Here is a 12,174-nt window from a genome sequence, read left to right on the forward strand (position 1 = left end):
ACAGCCATCTGCCCCTCTCCCCTATATTGATAAGGGGTTTCTCGTTTTAGCTTCTGCAGGTATGAGAACTAGAGAGACTCAATCCACAGTCTGGCTCTCAAATATTACTCAGCATAACTTACTGTTGTTGGAAAACGTCATGCTGGATGTTGGCCGGACGTCTAAAGGGTCAACAAAAAAGTTGTGTTTTTTACCTTTACCAGTGTGAGGAAAGAACCAGAAGCAACATCAAGTGATATTTTACACCACCAATTTACTACTTAAAAAAAATGTTTTAATAGTAAAAAGTAAACAGTAGTGTGCAAGCATTCTATTAAAAAAGTAATGTACAATATATCATGTACTATGCATCTGGTAATTTGTAGAAAAAAAATAAAACCAGCTAAATGACTCATTTTACATTTTATTGATGCTTTCCAAAACCTCAAGTCTGTTCGTTATTATCTCTTCACTGTAACTACAACTTGCTACCTGAAGCAATTCTGTTGTGTAACATTAAAGATAATGCCATTCTGGTGAACATTTCAGAAAAACTATTCAATACTGCATACAGATCACTTATTTTCTGGTCAGGCCATTGGCTTCCCAGTTTTGACTAAACAAAATACCTTTAGATGTCCATTCCTACAAAAAGGAAAAAAGGCTAGGTCAAAATTGTCGCATTTTAATGCACAGCTGTTTTTGTTTTACAGGAATTTGAATATATTTCAAAGCCCATAAATGTCATATGACACTTCGTTGCTCACATCGTACATGTAGAAAGTGATTAAATTACACAAGAAACATTTGATCTGCGTACATAGCAAGCTAACCTATATTTCACAACCTCAGGCTTGACTTTGACTTGGCAGTTTTTAGGTGACATTTAAACATCCTAAGAAGTGAAACATTTAAGGCAAAAAGCAGAGATGTGCAGCTATACACCGATTAGGATACTGTATTTTGCATTAATACAATTAAACCTATTTTAAATGTTTTCCACCATGACATTAAATGTTGACAACTGAAACATTATATCATTGCCACAATGCAATGTGATTCTCATTTCCATTACGGTAATGAGAAATGATGAGGTAAATGTCAATAAAATATTGTTGCAATGCTAAACGGTTCTAAAACAGGCTTCATTTTCTTGAAGCTAAGAAAGTTTTTGTTTTCTTTTGACTTTAAGGTGAAAAATGTCCATGTTCTTGATGTGTTTCATGAGATTTCACCAGGTAATGACTGTGTGGCCAAGACACGGCATCAACAAAAAGCGGTGAAGAACTACAGTATATAAACAAATTTGACACATCTCAAATGCCAGTCCTGTAGCAATTGTCCAAGTTCATTTTAAACAGATTTCCGTCGTTTTCCGAAGACGTTATTGATGAGTTTGGCCATGGATTTCGAACCGCTAGGACGACGGCGACGCTCCTTTGCCTTGCCTCCCAGACTGGCATTGCGCACGATCTTAGAGAACATGAGCACCACCTCCTGGTAGTGCTCCGCAGCAGACAACTCATAGAACTGACAGCGGCCCTCGGACGCCAACTTCTGGCCTTCTTCCCTGTCCACTTCCCGCATGTGGCACAAGTCTTGCTTATTGCCCACCAGGAAAATCACAGAGTCTGCGTCCCTGCTGTCACAAGGGTAAAAACATCAATGAAGATGTTTCACTATTTTCTACTTACTAAAATATATCTAAATTCCTATGAATGCTGTTGATCAGATTAAAATAACTGGCAATGTCTAGCAATGCTTAATTTACTATAACCAAAGTAAAAGGAGCTGACAAAACAGCCTGAAAGCATAGAAATTATGAATAAACAAATAAATGTCAATGTGAAGAGACTAGAATAAAAACAGATCAATATTCCACTTATTTCTTCTATAATGTGAATTCAACTCAAATGCATCTACTTAATCATTGGAAATTTCACAATAGCCAAGGCTAAACTAAAAATAGATGTTTTTCATTGAATCGCTGAATCACCAGCTCATTTGCCCATCAGCACTGCCCACACACTCAATTCAACAATCCTTCTCAATGGGAATCAAAGCTGGTGAATAATGGACACCCACATAAGAGCAACACTAATATATGGACAGAAATAGACACATCTTCTGCTGCCTGAGGGTGTTGTTGTGAAACTCAGAGTGGCCGCTACCTTTTAGATCCTCCCAGGTGAAGCTCTCGGATCAGGTGCACTATGGCTTTGGCCGTGAGGAAGGAGGAACGATCGCTGATGTCGTAAACGACCACAAAGCCATCGGCCCAGTGGATCTGCTCATTGAGTGTGGACTTCCCCTCGCATGGCTGCACAAAGAAATCACACATCCAAATATGTTTTACAAAACAAATATATTCCATAATCCATAATAATGCTTTCTCTAGTGACAACAAATCTATCCGCTATTGTCCTCTCACATCAAAATCCCCGGTATATTTCTTTAAAACAGGTTTGGAATATTTTTGCTTTTAAACTGTTTTAAACTTGATCTGTGCATATTTCTCACCTGAATCAGAAAAGATAATTTTTTTTTTTTTTTTTTTTTACAGGAGATTGCAATATTATATATAGGAAGCAATGCTTTGAAGTTAAAAAGAGTCTTAATGATGGATTGGTTTCTTACAAACATGCAGTTTTTCACTTCACAAGACATTCATTGATGGACTAGGGTGGTATTGTGTATTATTGCGGTGTTTTTATCAGCTGTTTGGACTCTCATTCTGACGGCACCCATTCACTGCAGTGGATCCACTTGAGGGCAAGTGATGCAATGCTAAATTTCTCCAAGTGTGTTCCAATGAAGAAACAAACTCATCTACATCTTGGATGGCAAGGTGGGTTCATTTTCAGCAAATGTTCAATTTCGGCGAACTATAATTGGCCCCATGCTGTTTCTAAAGAGAAAACCAGGGACAAGACCAAATCATTTTTCCTAGTAATCTACATTTATGCCACAAATACTGTCAGTTAAGCTTAGCTTATATTAAACCAGCAGTATGAGTAAATGGGATTATGAGGAAAGTCAGGATAATCAACTGGACCCCCAAGAGGCACAGATGGTATCCAATCACATAATGGGCAACAGACTGATAAAATAATTGGATTTTATCCAAGATGTAAACGCACTCATCCTCGACTTTCATAATTTTAACCACATTAATGATATATATATATTAGGCTCAGGAAGGAAAAAAGTATTTTAAAATACACACTTCCTCTAATATTACTTCACTCTTTTGTGGTTATATAAGGGTTATTTCCAAATAATAATATAAGTGTTCAGGGCTAATATAGCTTTACAGTCCTGAGCAGGGCTGAATGGTGCATTATACACTGCTAGCTGTGTCTGGAGCTTGCGGAAAGATTATATAAGGCAGAGAGACCCACAAGTCTGCAATACTCATTAACGCCAGTAAAATAGACGATACTGGCTTTCTTCTGGATACACACTAATAGTTAGTAGGTTAAGCCTTTTTGCTTTTGATGATGCAAAGGTCTCTGGAAAATGTCTAAACGATTCAAGTCTATGAATTGGGCTGCTTACAGTAAAATCCATATACATATACAACACACACAAGCAATGAAATTCGGTCTACATTTACTGTATAAACAGGCAAAGGTTAAGTTATCTTAAAGAAAGATCACTGGAATATGCAGAGTCAGTCATGCTCACTTTAGCACACTAAACCATATGGCGCTTTATGAAGGCACTGCCTTGATTACTACTACAGTAGTGTAATTACAGTTGCATATTATCCACATACCTGAGAACATGGGTCATACAGTTCGAGATTAAGCTGTTTTCCATCAATAGACATGCGCTTTCTGTAGATGCACTCTGTAAAGGCCAGAACAGATCACATCAGATACAAAAGATTCCTGCACATACAGTAAACTGCCGTGATTCACTGGCATGCTTTGTGTAGCCTACTTGGCACTGCGCCCATTAGTGCCAATGCTCTTGTAGAGCATTGCTGGGTGGTCTCACAAACATCGAGATATAAAAACAGGCAGTCAAAATTACACAAAATACCAGAAAAGCATATTACTGAACTTTTCAGTCACTGATTTTGCAAACATTTGGTTACCCCCACCATATATCTAATCAGTCCTGCACACTTCTCCAACCAATAGACCCTCTATGAACACAAGTATTAAAAATGCAGCAATATGAAAACAATATCACAAATAGCCCACCTGATGATGATGCATATTCACCAATAAATCGCCTGGTTAGAAATCGAACAATAAGTGCTGTAAATGTAAAGTAGAAGAAAAAATATGAAACATATTATTTTTGTAATTTGCACATTTAGCAAATTGTGTAGCCTAATATACACACACGTAGATATAATGTATAAAAATACACATACCTGATTTCCCGACACCCTCGGATCCTAGAACTGCAACTTTTATGTCATTCATTATGATTCGTAGAAACAGTTAAAGTCGAGAAGGAATGAAACTCAAACGCGACGAATGCGTTTAACGCACGCTCCACATTTCAGTCACTGAGCGGGACGCTTTTAAAACAGTGCAGAATGAACGCAAGAATTGACTGAAGCATCCTCTGGTCGTTCAGAGCAGTGTTGATCAGGTGTTTATCAGACAGACTCTGCCTCTCCAACGCTGCTCTCGGCTCGAGCATTCACACGACTCTGACGTCGCGGTGACGCAACCCGCAGCTGGAGCCAAAACATCGCAGGATCTGATGTATGTGGACGGCTGAAAGAGGCTGCACTTTCTTGGATGTGTTTTTTTTTTTTTTTTTTTCAGTTTGCTGTACCATTTAATTCATGGTTGTAGTAAATCATCAACATGTTATTCTTATCTGAAATATGCAACAACCATTATGCTATGGCCTACTATTATGAAAAACAACAGCAACAACAAAAACACTCCATAACCTTTAAAAAAACCATATTCAGAACAACAAGAAAAATCACTTTTAAATAATAATGAATGCAAACTTAAACAATAAGAGTTTTATAAAAATCATATACAGGCCTATATACAGTAGCCTATCTGTGTGGAGCACTGGCTGTTGTCAGACTCCTTGTGCAAAAAAGAAAAAAAAATTGTTTGGAAATGTAAACTGATATTTCCTACTCACACACTAAAGCAAAAGATAGAAATAACTGACTTAAAGCCATTTTTACCTAATTAAAATACTAGTGTTCTAATAATTTTGGTCACCAACAATATATACATATATTTAAATTCAAAAGATTATGCCTTATTTCTGAGTCTGATTAATCAATGATATTATAATAACTATAAATAATATATAGCAAACAACAAGGGGTTTATACATTTTGAATAATGGATTTATTAAAACAAAAAAGGTCACACTTTAGTTTGGGGACCACAACTGACCACTGACTATTAACTGCAACTTTCCTCTTAATAAACTCATAAATTGATGTTTAGTAATAGTTAGGTAGCTAGTTGTTAATTCTAGGTATAGGATTGGATTAAGGGATCTAGAATATTATCATGCACAATATGCCATTAATAGATGGGGGGGTTAAGTGTGAATGCAATAATAGTTACATCTTAAATACAATGTCACACTAGCTTTGGCTGAAGCAAACAGCTTTACTAATTGTGAGGTCTGTGCGGTCTGTGGGTGTTGTTTGGACCTTCACTGATTGTGTGTATATGTGGATCTGTTACATAAGATGGCCTCCCACATAATGACTCACATATTATAAACAACATTTAGCAGCCGAATGTGGTTTAAAGCATATCTGTCACATTATCTCATACAGAAGTTTACTTATCAACAAGCCAATCTGATGGGTTGAGAAACAAATGCATATTAATTTCAGTGTTGGCACAGCTGCTGTTTGTTGCAAGTGGATCACTTATCAAGAGCTATTATAACAACAATGTAATCAGTGATAGCAGAGCCTGGATGTGATTATGGATTCATGATTGGAGCAAAGCACACTCAGAAATGCTTCTTGTGTTTATCACAACAGATGGTCGCATGTACCTGTAAAACATCATTCTTAAAAAAGATTCTTCATTATTAAAGGACATATAATGTGATATATTAAAATATAATTCACTTTTACATGTTGTTAGGATATAAATTTGGCAAGTGCTGGCAGTGTGTGTACATAACCACCCTATAATGGTAAAGATCCACCTGCTCCTCTTTTTAAACCTCGTAAATCATAAGCAGTCTCAGAACAAGCTGTTCGCAGAAACTATAAAATGTGACATCACATTTTACAAGCCCCGCCCACGACTGTTGACGATCACTGCCGTATTAGCAGAGACCCCACAAACACACAATACATAATGTTAATCTTCAAGAGCATTTAAAAGTAAGAAATGTCTCCTTAGTAGAGATACAGAAAAAAGCGGACAGTTTTCTGTTTTTATTTTATTGTCATATTAACAGCGTAGGTATTGTATATTACGCTTCTGTCACTTAACACACAGGTCTAATATAAACATATTTTTCTGTGACATAATTGTTTTTGTAACTTATGCGTTTTTTTAACATAAACATGTGTATTTGAAAGTTTAAGCGCAATAAGACATGAAAGAGAGTTTAGTTTAGTAAATAAATGATCTGTGGGGTATTTTGAGCTGAAACTTCACAGACACATTCTGGAGACTCCTGAGACTTATATTACATCTTGTAAAAAGGGCATATTAGGTGCCCTTTAATATATATATATATATATATATATATATATATATATAGAGAGAGAGAGAGAGAGAGAGAGAGAGAGAGAGAGAGAGAGAGAGAGAGAGAGAGAGAGAGAGAGAGAGAGAGAGAGAGAGAGAGAGAAATTAAGATTGTGGCTTTGAAACAAATTACAAAGACATTGCTTAAACCTAAAAAAAAAAAAAAAGGGATGGATGCTATTACAGTACAGTGTTTTTTCTAAATATATATAACAAATGGGGTGTAGGGCCTTGATTGCCAGAGTTTCTTGTGTTCTTTCCGTGAAGCATTAATCAAAGTGGATTATACCTGAATCTGGTACAATTCTTCTCAGATCGAAATATGTGAAAATGACTTAAGGCCAATCAGCTGAAGCCCGTCTGGATACCTCTAAAAGCAAAGTTGTGCTGTTTATCTTCAAGAGTGCACATACAAGACATATAATAGGGACCTGTTCATGATTTATAATGCTTTGTTTGCTATTTGAACGGAACATCTTGTTAAAGCTGTTGTCATGACTGAGTTATGAAATATCATTGGCTTCTTTGGTGTTGCAACACATGGCTTAACCAGAAAAACACTTTATTTTGACAGACACTAATGTGCAGGATTAGTTTGTACATTCTGGCTATATTCAGTATGAAATGCCAGCAAACCAATGTAGTCACCTGGGTGTTGTATGCATACAAAACAATTTGCATACTGGACAACTGTAGCATGATATTCTCAACATAGCCTGCTTTATGTTAGACTCACAAGCTCATTGCTTGAATCAATGGAGACCGCCGAATTAACAATGTATCACATCAGCAATGTTTTGTTTTAAAAATGCTAAACAAACAGAATCAAAGGATAAAACAAAAAAGAGGAAATTAAGGTTAATATGCAAAACGTGCAAATCCGGACTTCTAGGTAAGGAAGCTCTTGGGGAATGTCTGAGGCTATCGTTTGGTTTGGCCAGAACTTGAAAGCACGTCTCTAAATTAAAAATATCTGAGGAAAAATGGCAATTCATAGTAGCAGAGGCATTTTAGCTCTGTGGATATTTTTCAGACTAATCCACGTAGAGCGTGAAGCTCAGGAGGCCTAAAGTTCAGCATGAAAGTGAAGGAGAGGAGGATGAGGAATTGAACACGTTCTGTATTCTTCATTGGCTTTTGATCAGTCTCATTGCTTTTGAGAGAAACCCTTTGACTGATCTATGACTTCATTTTCATCTAGCCAGGAACTGAAATTACTCTTCCCCCCCCAAAATCCATATTTCTCTATTACATTTCCAAGATTTTGCTTTCCATTGTGTCTTATAGAGAACAGAGCGATTCCCTCACTAAGGTGGATTAATATGTGTAGAGTTTGAATGAATATATCCTGTGCATTTCCTCTGGATCTACAGGGATCAGATTCAATCAGGAAGGGACGGGTTGCGATCACAGACTATTCAAAACAAGCAAAAATGGTCTGAAAATGTTCTAAATGTACAAGGCCAAACCGACGCCAATCAACAACGAACATGATATGCGGCAATTAAAAAGCAATTCACCACTCGAAATAAAAGAAAAATACTTTGCCAGTGTTAAGCGGGAAGACAGAAGGCCGTTTATATTTAGGCAACATGTTTAAAACAGGCTTTCTGTCACATGCTGAATTCTCAAAGGCTGCGTGTCTCTCATAGCAACAGGCTAATATGCCATACATGGAATCACTTTCCCCAAAAGTGAAGCAATATCTGTAACATTTTCCAGTTGACCAGTCAGCCCTGACAAGCCCATTTCATATCTAGGTTGGCTCATGTCGAGGAGATAAATATTTATGCTCAGCTGATGTTCCTTATTTCTGTATTTTACAATTGTGAATATAGATTTTCCAAAGAAAGTCAGCTCTAAACCTTAATCAGTTTCCAATGACATCTATACACACTTCAGAAAAAAAAAAAAAAAAAAAAAACGATATATATATATTTATAGCGATGCTTGATCTTGAACAGTCAGAAAAGTGAATAAACTGATATAATGCTCGAAATTTTCTAAAAGCTCTGGAATATAGGAATAATAAAAGATGCATACTTGAAAGGTGACAAAATAGATTATAATGTTCTACATATTACATATACTATATTACTAGTAACTAGATTTTTACATGTTCTAAATCAGTTGTGGGTGCTGCTTATCAGTGTTGTTGTTAACCACGACTATAAAAATTAAGTCAATGAATTTATTGATTAACATTTTTCATAGGTTTACACTGAAGTACTAACATTACTAAAACTAAAATAAAAAACTAATAGTAATAGTAATAGTAATGCTTACTGCTAGTTTGAAGAGCTAAGATGTTGCCTCAGTGCAACTCTAAGGTGTTTTTTATTTCTTTATTATTCATCGTCCAATAGTTGGAAGTTGTATATTGCTTCCTAAATAGGCTGCATGATTAGACCATTATAAAAGAAGGCCTACATATAGTAACTATAATTTTTTTAGTGGTTGATATATATGTATACTAACTTAAAATGTGACTTCAATTTCTATTAATTGGCTGAATTAATTAAAGACACTTATTTAAAATACATTCAAAGAAAGATGCAACACATTTTGTCTAACTTAACGGTTCCTTCTTTTAACTTTCTGTCAACGAAAGCCATTTTATGGGGTGGATAGCAATTCCATAGCCAATGAGTTAACAGAAGCCAGCACACAATGACCCGTGAGATTGAATACAAAGATCAATCCACGATGACGCTCATGTGCACCTGCTTTACAGAGTCCCAGTTTAATACACAAAAATCCATTTAGTCCAAATGTCACGGTTCAGTGTTTTCCTCTCGGCATGGGGAATCAAAAAGGTTACTAGTAGAAGAAAACAGAAAATATTACATTACATCTTGTGGACACAATAGTCAATATTGTGGCATTTTATATAATTTAATATGTAATTGTATAAACATAAAAGAAGAAGAACATTTTTTAATTTTTCCACTTTCTGTTACGCCATATAACAGCTCAAACCACGGTTGCAAAATCACTCATGGAGCCTGTATTTGAACAGAAGCCACAAAAACCAACTCATACCCAAACAATACACCCAGCCGGCCTACACTAACAAATGTGGATGTTAATCTTGACAAAAAACAGGCTGTACGCCATTGCAAACATTTGTAAAAATAGCATGAGGGGTTAGGACTGGAAAGTGAGATGTGTTTATGCTTGATGATTTCAACATTATATAACCATTCTCACACAGAATCCCAAAAAGTGACTCTTCTGATGATAAAGGAAACCGAATAGACTGAAAATTCATAATACCATAATTAAGCTATCAATAAGCTACACAGTTAGGAGATTTAATTCTGTTTAGAGTCCAATAACACAAGCATTTGGTTGCATAGCACTTGCAATAAGAAGTACCATTATTTCACATCATGCTTTGTAAAAAACATTTCAAAGAAATAATGCAAAGCACTAGACAGTCATTACCACATTCAAGAGAAAAATACATGCGCTGTGACATAACCAGCTTCACAAACCACACATGACTCATCTGATGTTTTTAGACACTGACTACTCAACAAAACAAGGGAGAGACAGGTCTTGCGATATTTGGATGGGCTTTCATTGGCAGACCAGGGTTGCTACTTACTGGTTCCAATTGATATGATTCACCTAAAGCGTCAGTAGCAATGCAGTAGCCCAAATAAAACCATGGAGAGCCTGATATATAAAAACTCTGCTTATCGGCAATATCACAAGATCATTCACAAAGGCAGGGCGTTTTGCCGTCATAACCTATTTTTGGTGCTATTCATCAAACCTTTCTCCAAACAGAACTCCCAACAGAGAACAATCCTCCCGTCTCCCAGATGATATGTGGCATATTATATAAAGGCAGTGTCCAATTTAAAAGGGAAAAAGATAGTTTGGGAAGTGTATTTTTGAAGTTTTGCAGCATACGTTGTCCCTTCGGAGAGCATTCAAAAAAACCTCTTGATATAATAAAATGACTATTTTATTATACAATGACTATCTTTGTGCTTCCTGCCAATATAAATAAATAAATTAAACTAAAATTAAATGAAAAATTGTAATAATAATTTGACATGCTAAACCTGCAGCTATCATTTGGGGGAAATGCTTCATTTATTAAATCCAGGCCGATCTTTAACCATATAATCTACATAGATTTATGCAGTGACACATTCACTAACATGTATATTCACAAAACACACAAACATTTTTACACCTATTGTAGTTAAATTTGATTTGTCGTCAGATCGTGCAAAATAAACATTTAAAAATAAGTAAATACATAAATAACCAATCAATTAAAGGTATAGTTCACCCAAAAAGGAAAATTATGTCATTAATAACTCACCCTCATGTCGTTCCAAACCGTAAGACCTCCGTTCATCTTCGGAACACAGTTTAAGATATTTTAGATTTAGTTCTAGAGCTCTCAGTCCCTCCTTTGAAACTGTGTGTACAGTATACTGTCCATGTCCAGAAAGGTAAGAAAAACTTCATCAAAGTAGACCATGTGACATCAGAGGGGCAGTTAGAATATTTTGAAGCATCAAAAATAGCCAAAACTATGACTTTATTCAGCATTGTCTTCTCTTCCGGGTCTGTTGTGAGTGCGTTCACTGCAGTGTAGTGATATCCAGTTCGCGAATGAATCACTCGATGTAACTGGATCTTCTTGAACCAGTTCACCAAATCGAACTGAATCATTAGAAATGGTTCGCGTCTCCAATAAGAATTAATCCACCAATGACTTAAGCTGTTAACTTTTTTGGTTGCACTTTATTTTACAGTACGTGTACTAACATGTACTTATAGTGTACTTACAGTGTATTTATCTAAGAAAGTTCTGGTAATACAAGGTAACTACATGGGGTAGGGTTAGGTTTAGCGGTAGGTTCAGGGTTAGTACCTAGTTATTACATAGTTATTGTAATTACTATAAGTACATAGTATGTACATGAGGAACAGGACTGTAAAATAAAGTGCTACCACTTTTTTAATGTGGCCGACCCTTCCTCTGAGTCAAAACAAACCAATATCCTGGAGTAATTCATGTACTCGGATATCAAACCGGATATCACTTCACTTTAGTTAACACGCTCACAACAGACCCGGAAGAGAAGACAATGCTGAATAAAGTTGTAGTTTTGCTATTTTTTGGACCAAAATGTATTTTCGATGCTTCAAAAAATTTTAACTGTCTCTCTGATGTCACATGGACTACTTTGATGATGTTTTTCTTACCTTTCTGGACATGGACAGTATACCGTACACACAGCTTCAATGGAGGGACTGAGAGCTCTCAGACTAAATCTAAAATATCGTAAACTGTGTTCCGAAGATGAACGGAGGTCTTACGGGTTTGGAACGACATGAGTCATTAATGACATAATTTTTCAGTGAACTAACCCTTTAAAACTATTTACAATTGCTTTATTACTTTAAGTTTTACACTGATTATTGTGTAACAAATAGGAACAGTGGC

General features: G+C 36.0%; 1 protein-coding gene across 2 annotated transcripts; it reads right to left on the bottom strand.

Moving 5' to 3' along the window:
* Positions 1-646: 646 nt before the first annotated feature.
* Positions 647-4,847, bottom strand: LOC113071747 (ras-related and estrogen-regulated growth inhibitor-like protein). Of its 2 annotated transcripts, none has more exons than XM_026245034.1 (5): positions 4,367-4,847; positions 4,191-4,247; positions 3,758-3,831; positions 2,151-2,299; positions 647-1,618 (listed from the first exon to the last, which is right to left on the bottom strand). In XM_026245034.1, exons 1-5 carry the CDS (start codon positions 4,416-4,418, stop codon positions 1,333-1,335), a joined length of 618 nt encoding a protein of 205 aa, XP_026100819.1. In that variant the 5' UTR covers positions 4,419-4,847; the 3' UTR covers positions 647-1,332. The 2 variants fall into 2 exon arrangements, with proteins under 2 accessions (XP_026100819.1, XP_026100818.1); XM_026245033.1 differs by having other exon boundaries at positions 647-1,621; positions 4,367-4,841.
* Positions 4,848-12,174: the final 7,327 nt, after the last annotated feature.

This window comes from Carassius auratus, unplaced genomic scaffold (genome assembly GCF_003368295.1).
Source record: "Carassius auratus strain Wakin unplaced genomic scaffold, ASM336829v1 scaf_tig00008050, whole genome shotgun sequence".
Classification (NCBI taxonomy): domain Eukaryota; kingdom Metazoa; phylum Chordata; class Actinopteri; order Cypriniformes; family Cyprinidae; genus Carassius; species Carassius auratus.